The sequence below is a fragment of the Coregonus clupeaformis genome, chromosome 23, assembly GCF_020615455.1.
Source record: "Coregonus clupeaformis isolate EN_2021a chromosome 23, ASM2061545v1, whole genome shotgun sequence".
Classification (NCBI taxonomy): Eukaryota; Metazoa; Chordata; class Actinopteri; order Salmoniformes; family Salmonidae; genus Coregonus; species Coregonus clupeaformis.
Window position 1 is genome coordinate 43334096 of NC_059214.1, and position 26501 is coordinate 43360596.

The 26501-nt window shown below is 45.0% G+C and overlaps 1 protein-coding gene across 1 annotated transcript in view; it reads left to right on the forward strand.

Annotated features, from left to right (window-relative positions):
- The window catches only part of LOC121536387 (interphotoreceptor matrix proteoglycan 2-like), a 59061-nt gene extending 43150 nt beyond the window's left edge, over positions 1-15911 (forward strand). The window contains exons 10-18 of the mRNA XM_045206468.1: positions 2280-2338; positions 5031-6824; positions 7059-7289; positions 7463-7682; positions 8797-9007; positions 11485-11673; positions 12306-12507; positions 14496-14575; positions 14992-15911. Coding sequence (XP_045062403.1) covers positions 2280-2338; positions 5031-6824; positions 7059-7289; positions 7463-7682; positions 8797-9007; positions 11485-11673; positions 12306-12507; positions 14496-14575; positions 14992-15268 — 3263 coding nt within the window. The 3' untranslated portion in view covers positions 15269-15911. The remainder of the gene's footprint in view (positions 1-2279; positions 2339-5030; positions 6825-7058; positions 7290-7462; positions 7683-8796; positions 9008-11484; positions 11674-12305; positions 12508-14495; positions 14576-14991) is intronic.
- The last annotated feature ends 10590 nt before the right edge of the window (positions 15912-26501 follow it).

The window sequence follows — 26501 nt, forward strand, 5'->3', positions numbered from 1 at the left end:
TGTGACACAGTCGTTAAGTCTTTTTGTTTTAAATCTATGGACGCGACCCTGTCATTCGTTCTAAATGTTCCGTTGCCATGATGGCTGGCAACATTCTTATCCCTTGCTTGCTAGCTAGCCAACTTCGGCTAACACAGTTATGTCAAACAGTGCAGCCGGAGTAACAGCAAAGTAGCTGCATTTGCGTTGTTTAAGCTTTTTTCTGGTGATTTTTTGGGATACATCCATAACAACGTGCGATTTCGCCTGGCATAGAACATTTGCTCTCTCGCCAGGCCACTGTTCAGCTAACACCATTTTTGTATTTTTGTATTTTATTAGGAGTGGTAAGACATACAGCACTACCCAACACTACTGTACAATACACTGTCTATGTACACTACCATACACAGCAAAACCACTATAATTAGCTTTTGCGAAAGCAGCAGCTACTCTTCCTGTGGTCCACACAAAACATGAAACATGACATAATACAGAACATTAATAGACAAGAACAGCTCAAGGACAGAACTACACAATCACTTCAAACTGAAGCTGTAATGACAGCAAACTAGCTGCATTTCGTGTTTTTCTATTTATTTATTTTTGTATGTATCCATAAAAATGATGCTGATTCATGATTTCGACTGGCTGAGAAAAGCTGCCAGCCTGTCTGTCTCGTCCTGACTCCTGACACGTTCATTACATAGGACAGCTGGAGATCGAATTTTGAAACAATGTTGCAAATGTCGGAGAGACAGATAGCAAGGTTATTACAAATCTCCTTTGTTGAAATCCAAATGCTAGTCTAAATGAAATGGAAGATAATGTATAGATTATTTTTACAGTGTAGATCTAGTTTATAAATTGCCTGACTGGGCTGACGAGACAGTGGATTGCGCAGTCAGATGGAACAGAGTAAATAGGCATTTTAACCTCATAGATTTAGCCTGTGGTAATTTGTGGAATAGACACCGGCTGAAATGCGGTTTTAACCAATCAGGTATCCAGGATTAGACCCACCCATTGTATAACAGACCGTATACCATGGGTATGACAAAAAACGTACTATTTACTGGTTATTACGTTGGTAACCAGTTTATAATAGCAATAAGGCACCTCTGGCTTATTGCTTAAATATACAACACAATTCCATGGGACCAAACACAATACAATGAAGCCAACGACACCAATTGGATCACTGTATCTGATTGTAAGACACCTAGTTCCACCAGAGCCAGCCCTAACCTACCCTAGTTGTCCCACCTCCACCTATCCTGACACTGGCTCTCTGAGGCCTCATTTCCTTCATTCTACTCAGCAGCACTTTGTCTTACGCAGTGTTTTGTGGTGAAGAGATTTCTGTGGGTAATTTTTGATGAACAAATAACAGACTAATCATTTATAGGGACTGTGTAGCCCTTACCTCTCTCTCTCTCTCTACTTCATCTATGACCTTTGCACACACACACACACACACACACACACACACACATAGTCAGTAAGTAGGTTAGCTCTAACTCCTGGCAGGGTTTTTTCTTCCAGCGAATGGAACACGTTCTATGGTAATGATGATTATACCATCTCCCTGGTCTATGGGAATTCTCCCTGACAGTGTTGTAAAAGAGTTGGTGTCATTAGTTTACTGTGTTTCCCTGAAGATGGATGCCATCTGACGGCCTGATTCATTATGTGCCGAGACATCTGATATGAGGGGTAAATACTGTCAGATGCCTGCCTGCCACGGTGTGTGGTGACTTACAGGCACTGCTTGGTTCCAGGCTCCAGCCACAGGCTCCAGGCCTGATGGTAATGCAGTAATGATCTTGGCCCATAGTGGCAGGTATAGGGTCCAGATCTGTAGCGTGATTAGTAGGGCTCCCCTTATGTAAACACACAGTCGGCACCATCGCTCTCAGGACTGGGGAGAGGGAGAATGGATTCTATAGAAAAGATGGAGAGTGAATAAACGTTGTTCCTCCTGTACATTATGAGAGAAAGTTTGACTTATTATGCAATTAAGTTTGGCTTCCAACTGCAAACTTTGTTGGGTGCATTGAATCAAGTGTGGGAAAGGAAAGGGGATATGTACTCAGTTACACAACTGAATGCATTCAACTGAAATGTGTCTTCCGCATTTAACCCAACCCCGCTAAATCAGTGGACGTCATCGGTTACTGGCCCAACGCTCCACTAGTCTACCTGCCACCCCTATGGGGAAGAACATGTTGTTGTTGATTGTTGTTTTAGGCCTCCCTATGACTCACAGTATTGACTCTGTGTCCTCTTTGGTTCCACAGTGTCCATTGTTCCTGAGTCCTTCGAGCCCACGGCTGGAATTACCAAGGATGACAGCGTGGTAAGTCAGAGGTCATCTCCATGACAACAACCCTAGACCTCTCCTGTTGGTCCAGATGTTATTTCTGGGAAACAGTGAGAGGCACAGTCCTATATGGCTGTGATGATGTATGCTGAGCATTCAGCTTTAGAAATATCAAAACAAATCCACATAGGAGTGCTTGTCAGCATGGAGTATATTAGAATGTTGTGTTTGAGGTAGTGTCTTGCTGAGACTGCTGCTAAGTGGTGTTAACCAGGACTCTCCTGTCCAGTGCTGAGACTGCTGCTATGTGGTGTTAACCAGGACTCTCCTGTTCAGTGCTGAGACTGCTGCTATGTGGTGGGACCAGGCTCTGTCGCAGCCGGCCGCGACCGGGAGACTCATGGGCGGCGCACAATTGGCCCAGCGTCGTCCAGGGTAGGGGAGGGAATGGCCGGCAGGGATGTAGCTCAGTTGATAGAGCATGGCGTTTGCAACGCCAGGGTTGTGGGTTCGATTCCCACGGGGGGCCAGTATACAGTGGGGAAAAAAAGTATTTAGTCAGCCACCAATTGTGCAAGTTCTCCCACTTAAAAAGATGAGAGAGGCCTGTAATTTTCATCATAGGTAAACGTCAACTATGACAGACAAAAATAGAAAAAAAAATCCAGAAAATCACATTGTAGGATTTTTTATGAATTTATTGGCATATGATGGTGGAAAATAAGTATTTGGTCAATAACAAAAGTTTCTCAATACTTTGTTATATACCCTTTGTTGGCAATGACACAGGTCAAACGTTTTCTGTAAGTCTTCACAAGGTTTTCACACACTGTTGCTGGTATTTTGGCCCATTCCTCCATGCAGATCTCCTCTAGAGCAGTGATGTTTTGGGGCTGTCGCTGGGCAACACAGACTTTCAACTCCCTCCAAATATTTTCTATGGGGTTGAGATCTGGAGACTGGCCAGGCCACTCCAGGACCTTGAAATGCTTCTTACGAAGCCACTCCTTCGTTGCCCGGGCGGTGTGTTTGGGATCATTGTCATGCTGAAAGACCCAGCCACGTTTCATCTTCAATGCCCTTGCTGATGGAAGGAGGGTTTCACTCAAAATCTCACGATACATGGCCCCATTCATTCTTTCCTTTACACGGATCAGTCGTCCTGGTCCCTTTGCAGAAAAAACAGCCCCAAAGCATGATGTTTCCAACCCCATGCTTCACAGTAGGTATGGTGTTCTTTGGATGCAACTCAGCATTCTTTGTCCTCCAAACATGACAAGTTGAGTTTTTACCAAAAAGTTATATTTTGGTTTCATCTGACCATATGACATTCTCCCAATCCTCTTCTGGATCATCCAAATGCACTTCAGACGGGCCTGGACATGTACTGGCTTAAGCAGGGGGACACGTCTCGCACTGCAGGATTTGAGTCCCTGGCGGTGTAGTGTGTTACTGATGGTTGGCTTTGTTACTTTGGTCCCAGCTCTCAGCAGGTCATTCACTAGGTCCCCCCGTGTGGTTCTGGGATTTTTACTCACCGTTCTTGTGATCTTTTTGACCCCACGGGGTGAGATCTTGCATGGAGCCCCAGATCGAGGGAGATTATCAGTGGTCTTGTATGTCTTCCATTTCCTAATAATTGCTCCCACAGTTGATTTCTTCAAACCAAGCTGCTTACCTGTTGCAGATTCAGTCTTCCCAGCCTGGTGCAGGTCTACAATTTTGTTTTTGGTGTCCTTTGACAGCTCTTTGGTCTTGGCCATTGTGAAGTTTGGAGTGTGACTGTTTGAGGTTGTGGACAGGTGTCTTTTATACTGATAACAAGTTCAAACAGGTGCCATTAATACAGGTAACGAGTGGAGGACAGAGGAGCCTCTTAAAGAAGAAGTTACAGGTCTGTGAGAGCCAGAAATCTTGCTTGTTTGTAGGTGACCAAATACTTATTTTCCACCATAATTTGCAAATAAATTCATTAAAAATCCTACAATGGGATTTTCTGGATTTTTTTTTCTCAATTTGTCTGTCATAGTTGACGTGTACCTATGATGAAAATTACAGGCCTCTCTCATCTTTTTAAGTGGGAGAACTTGCACAATTGGTGGCTGACTAAATACTTTTTTGCCCCACTGTATATAAAAAAAAAATATGTATTCACTAACTGTAAGTCGCTCTGGATAAGAGCGTCTGCTAAATGACGTAAATGTAAATGTGGTGTTAACCAGGACTCTCCTGTCCAGCGCTGAGACTGCTGCTCGGTGGAAGTAAAGGATGAGGGGGAAGGCTTTGAAGATTAGCTTGGCTCTTGATATAATAATCCACTACTATTCTGGGATGAGAGAGAGCGAGAGAGAGAGAGAGAGACTCAAACAGTTTGTGAATGCAGGACCCTATGATCTTTCTTGATTCTGCCAGACAGAAGCCATTAAAGTTTTATCAGGCAGTATTATGCCTTGGAGTAGCTGTCACACCATGTAGGTAGACTAAACTTAATGACAATACGCAGAGCATGTGTATGTCAGTAAATCATTTTTGTCAGTCATTAAGGCATGGAAACCTATAATTCCCTGGCCTTGCAATTTTGAAGACTACTGATTATAATAGTATGGAGTTCAGGGTTGGGGTCAATTCCATGTCCTGAAATGACTGAAATGGAATGGAACCCCAACCTGATTGTGTAACAGTTTAGGTTCCAATGTGTTTCTCCTCTAATGTTTCTGTTGTCCAGCAGGAAATATTGGCTGCTGAGATGACCCTAGATGCCCCTGAGGTTAAAGCTGAGGATGTGGCGACGGGAGAGAATGATGTTATCATTCTGGAGGAGAGTGTGACCCTCCCCCCTGAGCCTGAGGTGACCATCGATGACACGGGCATGGAGGAGGAGGGTCTGCTGTTGGGGAACACTGTGGCTACAGAGAGCCCTCCCCTGGAGCACCTCCCTGCAGACCCTACCTCCCCCGAGCAGCCAGAGGGCACTACGCTCCCCGAGCCACCTCTGGAGATAGAGGCCTCTGGGTCAGGTGTTGACGGACTCGAGGTCCTGTCCTTCCAGCCCGAGGAAGAGGAGGCTGTAGAAGAAGAGCCAGCTCCAGCTGCAGATGAGGAACTTACCGTAGATGAAGAGGTAATTCTGGAAGAGGTGATTATAGAGGAAGAGATCCTAACAGAGGAAGCAGAAGCGGAGGTCCCTGAGGAAGAGGAAGCAGTGGAGGTCCCTGAGGAAGAGGAAGCAGTGGAGATCCCTGAGGAAGAGGAAGCAGCGGAGGTCCCTGAGGAAGAGGAAGCAGTGGTGGTCCCTGAGGAAGAGGAGGTAGAGGAGGAAGCAGAAGCGGAGGTCCCTGAGAAAGAGAAGGTAGAGGAGGAAGCAGAAGCGGAGGTCCCTGAGAAAGAGAAGGTAGAGGAGGAAGCAGTGGAGGTCCCTGAGGATGAGGAGGTAGAGGAGATCCCTGAGGAAGAGGAAGCAGCGGAGGTCCCTGAGGAAGAGGAAGCAGTGGTGGTCCCTGAGGAAGAGGAGGTAGAGGAGGAAGCAGAAGCGGAGGTCCCTGAGAAAGAGAAGGTAGAGGAGGAAGCAGTGGAGGTCCCTGAGGAAGAGGAAGCAGCGGAGGTCCCTGAGGAAGAGGAAGCAGTGGAGGTCCCTGAGGAAGAGGAGGTAGAGGAGGAAGCAGAAGCGGAGGTCCCTGAGAAAGAGAAGGTAGAGGAGGAAGCAGTGGAGGTCCCTGAGGAAGAGGAAGCAGCGGAGGTCCCTGAGGAAGAGGAAGCAGTGGAGGTCCCTGAGGAAGAGGAGGTAGAGGAGGAAACAGAAGCGGAGGTCCCTGAGAAAGAGAAGGTAGAGGAGGAAGCAGTGGAGGTCCCTGAGGAAGAGGAGGTAGAGGAGGAAGCAGTGGAGGTCCCTGATACAGCAGAGGTTCTAGAAGAAGAAGCTGAACCCTCAGAAAACCTTGAGTACTCCATCATAGAGACAGAGACCATAGAAGAGTTGGAGGAAGAGGCCCCTGCCTTCGTCCCTGTGGAAACAACGGAAGCTCCCGAGCCAGTGGAGAACCTTAATGTCCCCGAGAATCCCCCTGCCATCGAGACTGTACCCCCAGATGAGCCTGAAGAAGAAGCTAACGAGGTGTTTGCTTATCCAGAAATAACAGAATATGGAGAGGAAGTTAAGAGCGTAGAGGAGGGACCAATCATCGAGCAGCCAGTAACTGGAGAGGATGCCTTGGAGGTGGCAGAAGAAGAAGTGGTGATGGAACCTCCGGACATTACTGAGATCTCGGAGGAGGATCTGGTAGAAGATGAGATGTTATTGGTTGACGAGGCTGTTCCAGAGGCCGCTCATCCCACCCCTCTCTCTGCAGAGAAGGAGTTGCCCTTCACCCGAGTCTCTGATGCCATAGTAGTGGAGGAGGCTACAGAGGCCACGGCCCTGGACACAGCCCCAGAACCAGAGGCAAAATCAGGGAACCAGGGGGTCACCCCAGCTCTCAGACCCGCAAAGTACTACCCTGGCCCAGACATTTCCATCACTCTGGAGGTAATAAAAGATGACGGAGAGATGATGGTTGTAATGTATGTTAGTCAGGGCCCTGAGTTTTTCCTGTCTGAGTGACCATGTGACCTGACTAGGATAAACTCCCCATGTTATAGTACTTTACTCAGTCTATTCATCTGTTTGCACAGATATTTCCTTGTTGTATCATGAATGTTACCAAATGTTGTTCCACACTGACCAATTGCACCATGAATTGTTTAATATCTGTTAAACCAGCTGCAGACGATAGACCCTGTGACAGACTATGACCAAACAGAGGAGGGGAGCAGCGGGCACCCCTCTGGAGGGGTACATGGTATGGACCACAGCGTTGCCATGCCAATCAACCCTGGGCGGGCGCTGATGGTGTTCTTCAGTCTGCGGGTCACCAACATGAAGTTCTCAGATGACCTCTTCAATAAGAGCTCCCCGGAATACAAGGCCCTGGAACAAAGGTTCATAGAGCTGGTGAGCTGTTACGTTTTAGCATTTATTCCCCCCTTTCCCCCTGTAGACTTAATTTGAAAATACATGTTTCACTTGAAGTGTTGTGCTGTATGTAGAGGGTGCTCACTCTCTGTATATCACTCTCTCTCTCTCTCTCTCTCTTTCTCTCTCCCTCACACTCTGCCCCCCTCTAGCTGGTCCCCTACCTCCAGTCCAACCTTAGTAACTTCCAGAACCTGGAGATCCTGAACTTCCGGAAAGGGAGTATCGTGGTCAACAGCCGAATGAAGTTCGGGAAGCCGGTGCCTCGCGGCGTCAACACTGCAGTCTACCTGATCCTGGAAGACTTCGCTAACACAGCCTACCAGACCATGAACCTGGCCATCGACAAGTACTCACTGGACGTAGAGTCAGGTAAGTTTGACAACTACCACATATTTCACCGGAGACACAAGGGAGGGCTCCTAATTATCCCAAATGATTCCTAGGCACTCCTCCTTTAGGTTTTGGGGAGTTCAAATGCATTAAAATGTACATAGCCACATGAATTGTCAGTTTAAAGCATGGCACAACGGATCCATTTTGTCATGAAAGCGCTCTCCAGGGAGGTTCTGTTCTAGACAGAAGACAAAGAGACAGAGTCACTTTTCAAAGGCAGAGACTGAGGGTATCTGTGTGTGTGTTTCTCTGTGTGTGTGTGTGTGTGTGTGTGTGTCTGTCTGTGTGTGTGTGTGTGTAGGCAAGGTGTTAAATGTCTCAGGGCGTTGTCATGCGTTCCTTCCATTACTCAATGTCTTGGTCACACTGATTGTGTAACTACAGCAAGATAATCCATATCACACTTTGGAGTAGCAAACCGTGAGAAAACATCCACTTCCTTTTCCCTCCCATGGGACATTTGTATTTTCTTTGGTGATACTTGTTATTGGCTTTATGAAGTGAAGTTATATTAAGTTACACAGTATATTACATTATTAAGTTAAGTTTATTAAGGTATTGAACATATGACACATGCATCAATATACAGTCCTGCAATATGTTTGTATGTGTGTAATCTCTTCCTCTCTCCTAGAGGCTCAGAGACTAGCGTGACTGTATGTGACAGTGTTTGTTTGTGTGTGTGACAGTATGGGGATCATATGAGGCCTTAGATAATATCAGACTGATGACTCACTCGCCCCTCTGTTCATGTCTCATCATGACAGATGAGCCGTCATAATCTGTCTGAGCCAATCACAACAAAAATAGCTAAGCCTTATTATGATTATATCCCAACATTACATTTCTAGGATTCTATTCTATTCTTATTAATAACCTTTTACATCTACTAATTGTAATATCCCCCTCTTCTAATGCAAGGAGAAACTATGCAGGATATACTGTACGCTATGACTCAGGACTAAACTTACCATAAATATCCAGAGCAATTCAAAACAATGTATTTGAATTGGAACTGGTGAACTGGACAATGTGCACTTATCAGGAGTTGACTGTATCTGCCCTAACACTTCCTGTGTGTTGTTGCCAGGTGACCAGGCGAACCAGTGTAAGTTCCAGGCATGTAACGAGTTTGCCCAGTGTTCTGTGAACCGCTGGTCTGGCGAGGCGGAATGTGTGTGTAATGCTGGATACTTCAGCGTGGACGGACTGCCCTGTCAGAGCATCTGTGACCTGCAGACAGACTTCTGTTTGAACGACGGGAAGTGTGACATCATACCTGGACAAGGGGCCATCTGCAGGTCGGTGTGTGTGTGTGTGTGTGTGTGTGTGGGGGGGGAGTATTGATCGCCTCCAGAGTGAGTGTGTGTGTGTGTGTGTGTGTGTGTGGGGGGGGGGGAGTATTGATCGCCTCCAGAGTGAGTGAGTGTGTGTGTGTGTGTATATATACAGTGAGGGAAAAAAGTATTTGATCCCCTGCTGATTTTGTACGTTTACCCACTGACAAAGACATGATCAGTCTATAATTTTAATGGTAGGTTTATTTTAACAGTGAGAGACAGAATAACAACACAAAAATCCAGAAAAACGCATGTCAAAAATGTTATAAATCGATTTGCATTTTAATGAGGGAAATAAGTATTTGACCCCTCTGCAAAACATGACTTAGTACTTGGTGGCAAAACCCTTGTTGGCAATCACAGAGGTCAGACGTTTCTTGTTGTTGGTCACCAGGTTTGCACACATCTCAGGAGGGATTTTGTCCCACTCCTCTTTGCAGATCTTCTCCAAGTCATTAAGGTTTCGAGGCTGACGTTTGGCAACTCAAACCTTCAGCTCCCTCCACATATTTTCGATGGGATTAAGGTCTGGATACTGGCTAGGCCACTCCAAGACCTTAATATGCCTCTTCTTGAGCCACTCCTATGTTGCCTTGGCCGTGTGTTTTGGGTCATTGTCATGCTGGAATACCCATCCACGACCCATTTTCAATGCCCTGGCTGTGGGAAGGAGGTTCTCACCCAAGATTTGACGGTACATGGCCCCGTCCATTGTCCCTTTGATGCGGTGAAGTTGTCCTGTCCCCTTAGCAGAAAAACACCCCCAAAGCATAATGTTTCCACCTCCATGTTTGACGGTGGGGATGGTGTTCTTGGGGTCATAGGCAGCATTCCTCCTCCTCCAAACACGGCGAGTTGAGTTGATGCGAAAGAGCTCGATTTTGGTCTCATCTGACCACAACACTTTCACCCAGTTCTCCTCTGAATCATTCAGATGTTTGTTGGCAAACTTCAGACGGGCCTGTATATGTGCTTTCTTGAGCAGGGGGACCTTGCGGGCGCTGCAGGATTTCAGTCCTTCACGGCGTAGTGTGTTACCAATTGTTTTATTGGTGACTATGGTCCCAGCTGCCTTGAGATCATTGACAAGATCCTCCCGTGTAGTTCTGGGCTGATTCCTCACCGTTCTCATGATCATTGCAACTCCACGAGGTGAGATCTTGCATGGAGCCCCAGGCCGAGGGAGATTTACAGTTATTTTGTGTTTCCTCCATTTGCGAATAATCGCACCAACTGTTGTCACCTTCTCACCAAGCTGCTTGGCGATGGTCTTGTAGACCATTCCAGCCTTGTGTAGGTCTATAATCTTGTCCCTGACATCCTTGGAGAGCTCTTTGGTCTTGGCCATGATGGAGAGTTTGGAATCTGATTGATTGATTGCTTCTGTGGACAGGTGTCTTTATACAGGTAACAAGCTGAGATTAGGAGCACTCCCTTTAAGAGTGTGCTCCTAATCTCAACTCGTTACCTGTATAAAAGACACCTGGGAGCCAGAAATCTTTCTGATTGAGAGGGTTCAAATACTTATTTCCCTCATTAAAATATAAATCAATTTATAACATTTTAGACGTGTTTTTCTGGATTTCTTTGTTGTTATTCTGTCTCTCACTGTTCAAATAAACCTACCATTAAAATTATAGACTGATCATTTCTTTGTCAGTGGGCAAACATACAAAATCAGCAGGGGATCAAATACTTTTTTCCCTCACTGTATGTGTTATTGTGTTGCTCTAACAGATCATTCTTACTATTCTAGCTGTCATTTAGTTGGGTTTTGGGAGTGTTCTAGGTGTGTGTGTGTTTAGTTGAGTATTGGGAGTGTTCTAGGTGTGTGTGTGTGTGTGTTTAGTTGAGTACTGGGAGTGTTCTAGGTGTGTGTGTGTGTGTGTGTTTAGTTGAGTATTGGGAGGGTTCTAGGTGTGTGTGTGTTTAGTTGAGTATTGGGAGTGTTCTAGGTGTGTGTGTGTTTAGTTGAGTATTGGGAGTGTTCTAGGTGTGTTTGTGTGTTTAGTTGAGTATTGGGAGTGTTCTAGGTGTGTGTGTGTGTGTGTGTGTTTAGTTGAGTACTGGGAGTGTTCTAGGTGTGTGTGTGTGTGTTTAGTTGAGTATTGGGAGTGTTCTAGGTGTGTGTGTGTGTTTAGCTGAGTATTGGGAGTGTTCTAGGTGTGTGTGTGTGTGTGTTTACTTGAGTATTGGGAGTGTTGTGTGTGTGTGTTTAGTTGAGTATTGGGAGTGTTCTAGGTGTGTGTGTGTGTGTGTTTAGTTGAGTATTGGAGTGTTCTAGGTGTTTGTGTGTGTGTGTTTAGTTGAGTATTGGGAGTGTTCTAGGTGTGTGTGTGTGTGTGTGTGTGTGTGTGTGTGTGTGTTTAGTTGAGTATTGGGAGTGTTCTAGGTGTGTGTGTGTGAGTGGCACTGACTGTTCTTCTTTGTGGTTCTAGATGTCGTGTAGGGGAGAACTGGTGGTACCGTGGAGAACACTGTGAGGAGTACGTGTCAGAACCGCTGGTGGTCGGAATAGCGATTGCCTCCGTAGCAGGTTTCCTATTGGTGGCTTCCGGTGTGATCTTCTTCCTGGCAAGGACACTACGGGATCAGTATGATAAGGATGAGACAGAGGACCCCATACGGTGAGAGTCAACACACACCACTCCTGCTTTGACATAGCCTCGCAATGGGATGGTACATTTTCTCACCTGTTGGATAGGGACTGCAATCCAGTCATACTAGTACTAAGAGGTGTGTTTGTGTACAGTACGTGTGTGTACAGAGTACGTGTGTGTGGAGGTCCTGTGTGGCTCAGTTGGTAAAGCATGGCGCTTCCAATGCCTGGGTTGTGGGTTCGATTCCCATGGGGGACCAGTACAAAAAAATAACGAAATTGTATGCAGTCACTGTTGTAAGTCACTCTGGATAATGACAAAAAAAGAAAAACGATGTGTGTTAGTAGCTGAACAAAGTGTAGGTGTCTCTAATCCTGTCAGGAACAGCCATAGCCTCTACATTACACTACAGTACAATATAGCGGCTTTAGAGGAGTTATGTTAGTAGTAAATACCACTACAGATTGAACCTGTCTGAATATTTACTGTAAGAGGATATCCAATATTCAAGCCTGGGTCAGACATGATTATATCAGAAGACTTGTCGGTCTCCTGCTCCTTTTAGTAGACTAAGCTTAGCTCTCTCTCTGTCTCTCTCTCTCTGTCGCTCTCTCTGTCGCTCTCTCTGTCTCTCTCTCTGTGGCTGTCTGGCCCCCCAGGCGAGGGGAGAGTATCCCGTCTCTAGAGAGGGCCACTAAGTACAACCCCATGTATGAGAGTGAGGCTACGATGGGCTACAGCCACTACTACCGCCGCTACCCAGAGGCCCCGGTCTACAGCAGCACCAGTGCAGAGGCCTCCACAGACTTCAGCAGCGAGGAGATACGCCACATCTACGAGAACAGCGAACTGACCAAGGAGGTGTGTCTATGTCTGTCTGTGTGTGTGTCTGTGTCTGTGTGTGTGTCTGTGTGTGTGTCTGTGTGAGTGTCTGTGTGTGTGTCTGTGTGTGTGTGTCTGTGTCTGTGTGTGTCTATGTGTGTGTCTGTGTGTGTGTCTGTGTCTGTGTGTGTGTGTCTGTGTGTGTCTGTGTGTGTGTCTGTGTTTCTGTGTGTGTCTGTGTGTGTGTAGGCTGGTGGGGTGGAGGGAAGGTGAAAGCCAATGTTTGGGATCCCGTCCCATACTTATCTCATGTACAGTGGGGAAAAAAAGTATTTAGTCAGCCACCAATTGTGCAAGTTCTCCCACTTAAAAAGATGAGAGAGGCCTGTAATTTTCATCATAGGTACACGTCAACTATGACAGACAAATTGAGAAAAAAAAATCAGAAAATCACATTGTAGGATTTTTTATGAATTTATTTGCAAATTATGGTAGAAAATAAGTATTTGGTCACCTACAAACAAGCAAGATTTCTGGCTCTCACAGACCTGTAACTTCTTCTTTAAGAGGCTCCTCTGTCCTCCACTCGTTACCTGTATTAATGGCACCTGTTTGAACTTGTTATCAGTATAAAAGACACCTGTCCACAACCTCAAACAGTCACACTCCAAACTCCACTATGGCCAAGACCAAAGAGCTGTCAAAGGACACCAGAAACAAAATTGTAGACCTGCACCAGGCTGGAAAGACTGAATCTGCAATAGGTAAGCAGCTTGGTTTGAAGAAATCAACTGTGGGAGCAATTATTAGGAAATGGAAGACATACAAGACCACTGATAATCTCCCTCGATCTGGGACTCCACGCAAGATCTCACCCCGTGGGGTCAAAATGATCACAAGAACGGTGAGCAAAAATCCCAGAACCACACGGGGGGACCTAGTGAATGACTTGCAGAGAGCTGGGACCAAAGTAACAAAGCCTACCATCAGTAACACACTACGCCGCCAGGGACTCAAATCCTGCAGTGTCCCCCTGCTTAAGCCAGTACATGTCCAGGCCCGTCTGAAGTTTGCTAGAGTGCATTTGGATGATCCAGAAGAGGATTGGGAGAATGTCATATGGTCAGATGAAACCAAAATAGAGCTTTTTGGTAAAAACTCAACTCGTCGTGTTTGGAGGACAAAGAATGCTGAGTTGCATCCAAAGAACACCATACCTACTGTGAAGCATGGGGGTGGAAACATCATGCTTTGGGGCTGTTTTTCTGCAAAGGGACCAGAACGACTGATCTGTGTAAAGGAAAGAATGAATGGGGCTATGTATCGTGAGATTTTGAGTGAAAACCTCCTTCCATCAGCAAGGGCATTGAAGATGAAACGTGGCTGGGTCTTTCAGCATGACAATGATCGCAAACACACCGCCCGGGCAACGAAGGAGTGGCTTCGTAAGAAGCATTTCAAGGTCCTGGAGTGGCCTAGCCAGTCTCCAGATCTCAACCCCATAGAAAATCTTTGGAGGGAGTTGAAAGTCTGTGTTGCCCAGCGACAGCCCCAAAACATCACTGCTCTAGAGGAGATCTGCATGGAGGAATGGGCCAAAATAACAGCAACAGTGTGTGAAAACCTTGTGAAGACTTACAGAAAACGTTTGACCTGTGTCATTGCCAACAAAGGGTATATAACAAAGTATTGAGAAACTTTTGTTATTGACCAAATACTTATTTTCCACCATAATTTGCAAATAAATTCATTAATAATCCTACAATGTGATTTTCTGGATATTTTTTCCTCATTTTGTCTGTCATAGTTGACGTGTACCTATGATGAAAATTACAGGCCTCTCTCATCTTTTTAAGTGGGAGAACTTGCACAATTGGTGGCTGACTAAATACTTTTCCCCCCCACTGCATATCATTGCCTTCCTTAATCTAATCTGTACAATCTGGATATAGACCAACCGATTGGACACAACGTCTGTCTGTCATGTAACACTCACCCTGTTAACCCCACCCACTCTTCTTCCACAGGAAATCCAGGACAGGATACGCATCATAGAGCTCTACGCGAAGGACCGGCAGTTTGCAGACTTTGTGCGTCAGCATCAAACGTGAGTGTGGCTCAATTCATTCTGTCTGCTTTAACTTGAGATCTTGGAGATATTTTACTCCCAGAAACATCTAACGAGCTACAGTATGTCTGTCCCAGAGAGACAGGCCACATTAGTGGAGACAGACAGTCACTCTGTTTGGTGTCACTTTGACTGGCAGCGTATGTCTGTGTGAGAGAAAATAAGTGTGTGAGGTGTTGGCTTGCATGAGTTGGCATTGCGTGGTGATTTTGCAGTCATATTAGTGTTAGTGTGATCATGGGCGACTGTGTGTCTAGTCTGTGTGTGAGGTACTGTATTTAGTTGCTTGGAAAGCATGGCACTCACAGTTAGAGTGTCTGCTGCCCAGTACCCACACTGCCCAGTCTAATCAGTGTGTGTGTGTGTGTGTATGTGCATGTGTGTGTCTTCCACAGTGCCCTGGATACACGCAGCGAGAGCGCCCTTGATACATGCAGAGAGATCGCCCTTGATACATGCAGAGAGATCGCCCTTGATACATGCAGAGAGATCGCCCTTGATACATGCAGAGAGATCGCCCTTGATACATGCAGAGAGATCGCCCTTGATACATGCAGAGAGATCGCCCTTGATACATGCAGAGAGAGCACCCTTGATACACGCAGAGAGATCGCCCTTGATACATGCAGAGAGAGCACCCTTGATACATGCAGAGAGAGCGTGTCCACATAGACCTGTATGGGACTCTCAGCTGTATGCTGCGAAAAACAAGGTACCCTATCCTTAACTTGTAAGCACCGGAGGGTCTTTGCTCTTGTCCCGCCCTGCTCTTCCTCCTTTGTCAGTGCCTTCTCTCGATTGGGTGAGCTCTGCTGGAATGAGTGTGGTGGCTGTGGGCAGATCCTCTGCTCATTGGATGTCTTCCTTTCGGGGAAGACCCGCCTCCCTCCATTTGGAATCATATTTGTTACCTGAAATGATGACATACAAAATGCAATGCTCTCCAGGATACCTGTTCTTTAGGTAGCACATAAGACATAATAGAGTATTACCTTTGCATTTAACGTCATATCTCAGCCCGTTGTTGTTGAGGGAAGAACATAACACTCTGAACATGTAAATATTGATCCATTGTAATGCAGTGATTGTCACTGCATCTGCTAATGTTGTATGGACTGTTATGGTTAAAGTACATATTATGTATGAACTAGAGCCAGTTCTCAAAGGGATGGTTTATACCAGGGGTGCACAACTCAGGCCCTCAGGTAACTCAGACCCTCAGGCAACTCAGGCCTTCAGGTAACTCAGGCCTTCAGGTAACTCAGGCTCTTTTGGCAAATCTCACATCTCAGCCCTACAGTGAGGGAAAAAAGTATTTGATCCCCTGCTGATTTTGTACGTTTGCCCACTGACAAAGACATGCTCAGTAAAAACATGACTTAGTACTTGGTGGCAAAACGCTTGTTGGCAATCACAGAGGTCAGACGTTTCTTGTAGTTGGCCACCAGGTTTGCACACATCTCAGGAGGGATTTTGTTCCACTCCTCTTTGCAGATCTTCTCCAAGTCATTAAGGTTTCGAGGCTGACGTTTGGCAACTCGAACCTTCAGCTCCCTCCACATATTTTCTATGGGATTAAGGTCTGGAGACTGGCTAGGCAACTCCAGGACCTTAATGTGCTTCTTCTTGAGCCACTCCTTTGTTGCCTTGGCCGTGTGTTTTGGGTCATTGTCATGCTGGAATACCCATCCACGACCCATTTTCAATGCCCTGGCTGAGGGAAGGAGGTTCTCACCCAAGATTTGACGGTACATGGCCCCGTCCATCGTCCCTTTGATGCGGTGAAGTTGTCCTGTCCCCTTAGCAGAAAAACACCCCCTTAGCATAATGTTTCCACCTCCATGTTTGATGGTGGGGATGGTGTTATTGGGCCCTGTATATGTGCTTTCTTGAGCAGGGGGGACCTTGCGGGCGCTGCAGGATTTCAGTCCTTCACGGCGTAGTGTGTTACCAATTGTTTTCTTGGTGACTATGGTCCCAGTTGCCTTGAGATCATTGACAAGATCCTCCCGTGTAGTTCTGGGCTGATTCCTCACCGTTCTCATGATCATTGCAACTCCACGAGGTGAGATCTTGCATGGAGCCCCAGGCCGAGGGAGATTGACAGTTCTTTTGTGTTTCTTCCATTTGCAAATAATCGCACCAACTGTTGTCACCTTCTCACCAAGCTGCTTGGCGATGGTCTTGTAGCCCATTCCAGCCTTGTGTAGGTCTACAATCTTGTCCCTGATATCCTTGGAGAGCTCTTTGGTCTTGACCATGGTGGAGAGTTTGGAATCTGATTGATTGATTGCTTCTGTGGACAGGTGTCTTTTATACAGGTAACAAGCTGAGATTAGGAGCACTCTCTTTAAGAGTGTGCTCCTAATCTCAGCTCGTTACCTGTATAAAAGACACCTGGGAGCCAGAAATCTTTCTGATTGAGAGGGGGTCAAATACTTATTTCCCTCATTAAAATGCAAATCAATTTATAACATTTTTGACATGCATTTTTCTCAATTTTGTTGTTGTTATTCTGTCTCTCACTGTTCAAATAAACCTACCATTAAAATTATAGACTGATCATTTCTTTGTCAGTGGGCAAATGTACAAAATCAGCAGGGGATCAAATACTTTTTTCCCTCACTGTATATGGCTCTGGTGAGAAGTAGTGCACTATCTTTCAGGAAAAGTGGACAATGTAGGGTGAATCTCCTTCTTCTCTCTCTCCGTCGCTCTCCCTTCCTCTCTCTCCCCCTCCATCTCTCACTCTACATCAGGAATCAGAGAGAGAGAGAGAGAGAGAGAGAGAGAGAGAGAGAGAGAGAGAGAGAGAGAGAGAGAGAGAGAGAGAGAGAGAGAGAGAGAGAGAGAGAGAGAGAGAGAGAGAGAGAGAGAGAGAGAGAGAGAGAGAGAGAGAGAGAGAGAGAGAGAGAGAGAGAGAGAGAGAGAGAGAGAGAGAGAGAGAGAGAGAGAGAGAGAGAGAGAGAGAGAGAGAGAGAGAGAGAGAGAGAGAGAGAGAGAGAGAGAGAGAGAGAGAGAGAGAGAGAGAGAGAGAGAGAGAGAGAGAGAGAGAGAGAGAGAGAGAGAGAGAGAGAGAGATTTTGCCCAAGGACCAAAATATAACAGAAAACACATTTAGAATGGAAACAATCTTCAAGGGGAAAGAAAGCAAACCAAAGATTTCATCAGGCTGTCTGTTTTCACATATAATGTGATAGAAAACATTCAAAAAAGAGTATTAAATGTGAACGGGTAAACAACATGTGCTCTGTGGATAAGCAAACTCTTAGCTGCAGCTTTTACTCAAATTGAATTCACCAGCAATGTGAAAAAGGTCCATTCTGTAACCACTAGTTTGGCCATCATCCATGATTCTCAACCTGGAAGCATTTCACATTGAGATGAGGGGTTTCCATGTTGTTTGTTTGTTATATTCATCTGTTCCTCCACGGGGTCACATGCTTGACCTCTCTTATGTCCATAGTGAATCCTCAAAGTTGCAACTCTTCACGCTATATATGCCAGTAACCGAAAGGTCGTTGGTTCTAATCCCCGAGCCGACTAGGTGAAAAATCTGTCGATGTGCCCTTGAGCAAGGCACTTAACCCTAATTGCTCCTGTAAGTCGCTCTGGATAAGAGCGTCTGCTAAATGTCTAAAATGTAAAAAATGTATAGGTTTACTTTATCACTTTGTTTTGACTGTGAATATTCATAGGTCATAAGAATATACAGGATGAATCTCAAATGGCAACCTATTCCCTATCTAGTGCACCACTTGCCTAAAGTAGTGCACTAGATAGGGTAAAGGGTCCCATTTGGGTCGTAGCCACAGACATATAGGAGATATTTCATGTTTTAGGTTCATGTTTACATTTCATGTTATACTGTCCTCTTCTCTCAGTCCTCTGTATGGCCCCACACAAGAGAAAACACAGGTTACTCTGGTAAAGTATATACTAACCTTCCACTTATGACAACGTCATGCCTTTGCAATCTGTGTAAGCATTTTTATATCAATTTTCTCGTGTGCATAAAGTGGTTTTCTCGACATTCTCCACCTCCATCGGGACACATAGTCAACGGTTGGATACAGAACTCTGTGATGTAAATACTATCTAAGAGTTGTGGTATGTAATTTACAATAGAATGTCAATTGAATGTGTTTGAAATTTTGAAATGTTTTGTTGTACAAAGTCTGTTTATTTTTTACATAAGCTCTGGTTTATTATTTTTACAATATTACATTACTACTTGCAGTTTTGGCAATGTTTATTCTTAAAAAATAAAGAATAAAATGAAGCAATTATTAAAAAGACATGTTTTATACTAAATTATGACTTATGCTATGTTTGTTACAGAAGTCTCCCGTTGACGTGCTTGTATCAAGAACTGAACTGTTTAGAACAGTTTCACTGAGGGCTTCAATTTAGGGCTAGATTCAATCAGATTGACCTCCGCATAGCGGTTGTTTTGGTGGTGTCAGAGGTGGAACTGTGTTAGAGCTGTTAAATCCATTACCTTATCGAGGACACTACCATTGGATGCAACGAAAACCACACTCCACTATGATCCGACAAATTCCATGCAGCCCGCGTTAGAAATTCATGCAGCCGCGTTACAAGTTCAAACACTCGAATTAGACTGATAGGCCATAAAGCCCCCCATCCAAATGAACATGAAAACATGCATTAGCCTAACATCAATGGTTTGACATTTGAGAGTCATCAATTCTATCATCGACAGAGCCTTCACCTTCTAGTGCTGTTTTGAACTTCTAACACGATAGGGATACTAAAGGAGTGGTCTGTGACACACGAGCAGCCGTTCACCGATGTGTCAGCTCATACCGCTGTTACACCTCCAACACCGCCAAAACATCTGATATGCGGATGACGGTCAACGCTGGTCAACGCTGGTTAACGCTGGTTAATGCTCAACCTGATTGAATCTATTGGAGCTGTTCAGCTCTTCAATCTGTTCATCGATTGATCCAGTATTGATGGGTTGATGAGCACTAATCCAAAAAACGTATTCGCATTAGGAGCTGTGGATTAGGCCAGCCAGCTTGAGGCCAGGACTGTTACATAAAAGAGTGTGTACCAGTAATCCACTTGCGTTCACACACACTGCCATTAACAGGGCCCGCCTATCTTTAGCAAGGTTGTATGTGACACATGCATGCGTGCACGGTCATACACACACACCATAATGCATGCAAGACGTATGATCTGTAATTTGGTGGAACCTCTGCTGAACCTCTCCTGAACTTCTACTGAACCTCTACTGAATTTCTACTGAATTTCTACTGAACCTCTACTGAATTTCTACTGAACCTCTACTGAACCTCTACTGAACTTCTACTGAACCTCTACTGAACCTCTACTGAACTTTGGGTTCCTAACTCTGATTCATCATGGTTCACACCCACATTTGGAAATGGTTTAGCCATGTGAGTGTTATTTGGAGGCTATCTGCCATTAGCCCCAGTTCCTTGTCCTGCCCGTGCCAACTTAATGTCCACATCATTTATGAGCATACTGCCTCCAAACAACAAAACTCAGGAAAACATACAGGGGGAAAAAGAAGTGCAATTGCAACACAATATTGTCCTGAAAACCTCCTCAAACCTTGGCCGTGTAGAGAGTGACTCACCTTGGATCAGATGCATGAGACCCAGATGACTTAATACCAGTTGTAGACGTTATACCTTCACCGCCCTGCCTTAGGCACACACACCCACATACACACACACACATACATACACACACCCACATACACACACAGACACACACAGACACACACACACACACACACACACACACACACACACACATGCACATACACACACGCACGCACGCACGCTCACACAAACACACACACACACACGCAGACACTCAGACACACACACGCAGACACACACACACATACACACACACACATACAAACACACACACACAGCTAGACAGCTCCACTACACTTGTCATCCCTGTGGGACGTCTCTGTGACCACAGTGTGTGTTTCTGTCATTAGTTAGACCCAACACACTGAGAGCCCTCCAGATGGCTCAGTCTTAGTCTGGGCTCTGTTCTCTGGCTACAGTCACTCTGGGTGATCCCTGGCTCTCTGTCAGCCCCCCCCACACACACACACACACACACTCACAGGGTGGGACTGGCTCACAATAGTAGGGTGCCCCTAAACACTGACCTACAATGACCTGGTATCGTTTAGGATTTTGAGAGGGTAAATTGATGCTAGATCTGTGTCTATTTTCTACCCACCCAGCTACAGCAGGCAGTGATGCCCAGAGGACATGATCCTGTCACATGATCCACAGCCCTTAACCCTGACCCTAACAGGACATCACAGTTCCTTGCGCTGTGTCATTGTGTCTGGGACATGAGCATACAGTGCCTTGCAAAAGTATTCATCCCCCTTGGCATTTTTTCCTATTTTGTTGCATTACAACCTGTAATTTAAATTGATTTTTATTTGGATTTCATGTAATAGACATGAACAAAATAGTCCAAATTGGTGAAGTGGAAGAAAAATATTACTTCCTTTAAAAAGTGGTGTGTGCATATGTATTCATCCCTTTTGCTATGAAGCCCCTAAATAAGATCTGGTGCAACCAATTACCTTCAGAAGTCACATAATTAGTTAGATTGCACACAGGTGGACTTTATTTAAGTGTCACATAATCTGACACATGATCTCAGTATATATACACCTGTTCTGAAAGGCCCCAGAGTCTGCAACACCACTAAGAAAGGGGCACCACCAAGCCAGCGGCACCATGAAGAACAAGGAGCTCTCCAAACAGGTCAGGGACAAAGTTGTGGAGAAGTACATATCAGGGTTGTGTTATAAAAAAATATCTGAAACTTCGAACATCCCAGGGAGCACCATTAAATCCATTATTAAAAAATTGAAAGAATATGGCACCACAACAAACCTGCCAAGAGAGGGCCGCCCACCAAAACTCACGGACCAGGCAAGGAGGGCATTAATCAGAGGCAACAAAGAGACCAAAGATAACCCTGAAGGAGCTGCAAAGCTCCACAGTGGAGATTGGAGTATCTGTCCATAGGACCACTTTAAGCCATACACTCCACAGAGCTGGGCTTTACGGAAGAGTGGCCAGAAAAAAGCCATTGCTTAAAGAAGAAAATAACCAAACAACGTTTGGTGTTCGCCAAAAGCCATGTGGGAGACTCCCAAACATATGGAAGAAGGTACTCTGGTCAGATGAGACTAAAATTTAGCTTTTTGACCATCAAGGAAAACGCTATGTCTGGCGCAAACCCAACACCTCTCATCACCCCGAGAACTCCTGTAGCTTAGTTGGTAGAGCATGGCGCTTGCAACGCCAGGGTTGTGGGTTCGATTCCCACGGAGGCGCAATATGAAAAATTTATGCACTCACTAACTGTAAGTTGCTCTGGATAAGAGCGTCTGCTAAAATGACTATAATGTAAAGTGAAATTTCCACAGTGAAGTATGGTGGTGGCAGCATCATGCTGTGGGGGTGTTTTTCATCGGAAGGGACTGGGAAACTGCTCAGAACCGAAGGAATGATGGATGGCGCTAAATACAGGGAAATTCTTGAGGGAAACCTGTTTCAGTCTTCCAGAGATTTGAGACTGGGACAGAGGTTCACCTTCTAGCAGGACAATGACCCTAAGCATACTGCTAAAGCAACACTCAAGTGGTTTAAGGGGAAACATTTAAATGTCTTGCAATGGCCTAGTCAAAGCCCAGACCTCAATCCAATTGAGAATCTATGGTATGCCTTAAAGATTGCTGTACACCAGCGGAACTCATCCAACTTGAAGGAGCTGGAGCAGTTTTGCCTTGAAGAATGGGAAAAAATCCCAGTGGCTAGATGTGCCAAGCTTATAGAGACATACCCCAAGAGACTTGCAGCTGTAATTGCTGCAAAAGGTGGTTCTACAAAGTATTGACTTTGGGGTGGTGAATAGTTATGCACGCTCAGGTTTTCTGTTTTTTTTTTGGTCTTATTTCTTGTTTGTTTCACAATAGAAAATAATTTGCATCTTCAAAGTGGTAGGCATGTTGTGTAAATCAAATGATACAAACCATTTTAATTCCAGGTTGTAAGGCAACAAAATAGGAAAAATGCCAAGGGGGGTGAATACTTTCGCAAGCCACTGTACCTGCTGCCTACTGCAGCTGGGTAGTGGATAGTACAGTGACTGGGGCTGAGGGAGCAGACAGAGGGGTGTGTAGGAAGGACAGGAGCTCACAGGAAACCCCATGGAGCTGCAATGCATGCTGGGACCTTGATTTAGGAGGAGCTTTAGAGGCACATCAAGGCCCCCCGCATGGCTATTATCTATCCTATCCCTTCCCCTCTCCTCTCTCTCTCTCTCTCTCTCTCCCTTCCCCTCTCTCTCTCTCTTCTGCCTGCTTCTCTCTCTCTCTAGTTCACTCTCACTTTTCTGCTTACTGCCATTATGATATTGTCTCCTCTAGATCTGTTTCCCTCTTCTACATGACTACAGCTAACTTCTGAGAAGTTGGATATTGACTAATTACTGACAGATTGATCTAGAATTAATCCAATTGTTAAACAGCAATCTAATTTTATGTCAACATAATGAATATCACCACATAACATAGATTGTGATTGTAATTTAGTCTCTTTCCCTCAGTAATAGTATAACTGGGAGATGTTGAGAATCAGTGTGTTAACTAAGGTCTGAATGAGAAACTTAGGAGGTAATGAGTGAGCTGCTCTCATCAGGTTTTAACACAGTGGGATTCTGAAGCCCTCGTCTACTCTACTCTACTCTGCTTTGCTCTACTCTACATTCCTCTGCTCTACTCTGCTCTACTCTACGCTGCTCTGCTCTACGCTACACTGTTCTACTCTGCTCTGCTCTGCTCTGCTCTACTCTGCTCTTCTCTACTGTACGCTACTCTACTCTGCTCTACTCTACAATACTCTTCTCTGCTTTGCTCTATGCTACTCTGCTCTGCTCTACTCTACTCTGCTCTGCTCTCATTTGTCCTCTATCCTCCTATCTCATATCATCCACATTGTTTTTCTCATCATTGTCAAAAGCAATGAAAGATCTGTGTTGCTGAACAGACCAACGGATCAATATGAGGAGTGATGAGAGATGTTTATTGCCTGGAGTAAGGCCTGGTCTCAGTGAGAGATGTCTACTGCCTGGAGTAAGGCCTGGTCTCAGTGAGAGATGTCTACTGCCTGGAGTAAGGCCTGGTCTCGGTGAGCGATGACTCTGGACGCGTCCTGTCCCACAATCCCAGGATTTACTCAAGCTGTTAGCTAATGTTAGGGTTGGCACCTACTGTGGCGACAGACAGCTTTTTCCCCAGCATGACTGCCCATAACAAATCCTGGCACCCCCAAGCTTGACCTATTAATGTGGAACCCCCCATAATCATTCAGAATACTGTGGCAATGTTGGACCAGCTCAGGAACCACCGAGAATCAATGTGGACTTTGAACCCTGAATGTGACCACACGTTATAACGTGAATATTGACATTCTCTGTGCCACCACTGGGGGGCCCTGTCTGTGTGTGGAGGTCCAAGATTGACGCCTCCATCTCCGTACAAGCAGTGGCGGCTCCTGAAAAAATTCTCAGGAGGGGCAATTTTTCTGATGATTTAGGTGACCTACACACATTTAAAAAAAGATATGTCCAGCAACAACATGAAGACAGGGGCAGCATATAAGTCAATACCAGAAGCATTTATTGACTGATCTCAAAAGTGTTGGCTTACCAGGGTTGGTGGAGCCCTCAGTTTCATCTTTGCCTCGCAAAGCTAACTCAAACACTCCGCAAAACTTCACACACTGGATTAGCCGGCTGAGGATGTGGCGGTTCTTGCTAATGTCGTAGTAAATATATTTGTTATAGTGAATATGGAATATGATATGTTGAGTAAAATGTTGTGCTAAGATCTATTTAGGTCAGGAGCTGGTTATAAGTTCTGTTCCTATCCAATAACAATGGACAAAAGGGTCCTATCTTGTCAGCCTTGTCAGCAGGTGGCCAAGGACAACACCCACGCCATAGGCCTCTCAGTTCTTCCAACTCACGAGTTCTTGCTCTGAGGACACACACACACACAAACACACACACACACACATCATCACTGTTAAACACACACACACACACACACATCATCACTGTTAAACACACACACACACACACACACACACAAAAATCCCCTCTCTTAGGCTGAACATTTGAAGACAGAGAACCCGACTCAGAGCCAATGCAACAGTGACAGTAGCCTGCAGGGGACCTCGCCCAACTCATCAGGACCAATCAGAAGATCAGAACTACTAGATTGAACCTACTTCATTTATTGCATAAAATGTCTGCACACAATGTTTCGGGGCTCTCTTCAGATAATAATAATAATAATAATAATAATAATAATAATATGCCATTTAGCAGACGCTTTTATCCAGCGACTTACAGTCATGCGTGCATACATTTTTGTGTATGGGTGGTCCCGGGGATCGAACCCACTACCTTGGCGTTACAAGCACCATGCTCTACCAGCTGAGCTACAGAAAGTGGATACTCATGGATGCGCATTGCAATTGTAAAATGTCAACACAATTGGAGACACCACGTCATTTTTGGAGACATGTTATTGACAGTAAACTATTGTAGATGCGACTGCTAACTAACTAAAACATTTTAGCTGGCTAGCTAATCATCTTAGCTAAATGTGGGGCAAACAATTCAGTTATTTACCGTTAATTTGAGGGATTGGGGTGAAAGAAATCGAGTTACATAGTGATACTTTACGATATACTGTATTGACAATATCGCAATATTTTAGCGCTAGTTGGCTGTACCTGCACCAAAACACCATTATTGTTCCTTCATAGCTTGTTCTCAATCTTTTCACATTGGGAGCCAATTTGTTTTCAGCACTTTTATTTCCATGACTGATCAAAACTCGTTCTCATGGCTTTCTGATCCCTCTGCAACAGACATATGGTGCGCAATAAAATCACAGTATCGAATCGCAATACGTATAGAATCATGAGACTCGCAATGCTGATGCATATATCTTATCGTGAGGTTCCTGGCAATTCCCAGCCCAAGTTCATTTGCCACAACAAATCTCTTCGCTAGCAAACGCGATGTCTTCTCCAAAACGGCAATGTGTCTCCAGCAATGTTTACTTTTTTGACGTTCTATGGCATCTCCACTTTCCAAGCATATATGACCACATGTAATATTTTGGTAAGTGATGCAAATAGTGAACTATGTAGGGCCAGGATGTAAAATATATGTAGCTGCAGCAATTTCTCTTATCTGATATGGTAAGTAATGGGGCTTAATTTATAGCTCCCTAAGAGTTTGACGAACGGGTCCGTGAACGCGATTCCAGATATATTTACCTCTGAATAAACTGCCTTTATTACACCATATCCACATCCAGTAAACTTGTGATTATCAACACTAACCTCATCGTTGTGGCGGCGGACAGCTAGCCTGTATCCCTCGTCATCCAGTTGAGTGAGTGGCAATGTCTTTTTCGTTTCGTACCAATTTTTGGAAAATCCTCGGGTGTAGGACTTTCCGCCTTTAGTAGAAACCTGTTGAATTATTAAATTTGGTCTGGGAGGTCCTAATTGTTTCGTTGCCAATTTATCTTAATTTGTTCGCCGACAAAGAGGAACTTCTTTCAAACAATCCACTCTTTTCTCAGTTACGTTCATGGTTACGTAACGTATGACGAAAGCGCGTAAGTGCAAGCCCACAGACACCCATTGAGATTGTATTGAAGGCTCTGAAATTTGAAAAAAATAAATTTTACATGGGAGTCTATGACAGAAGTTCTGGGCGATTTTCAATCTGACTGAAATCGCCCCAAAAGGGGGTGGAGCCATTTGAAGCA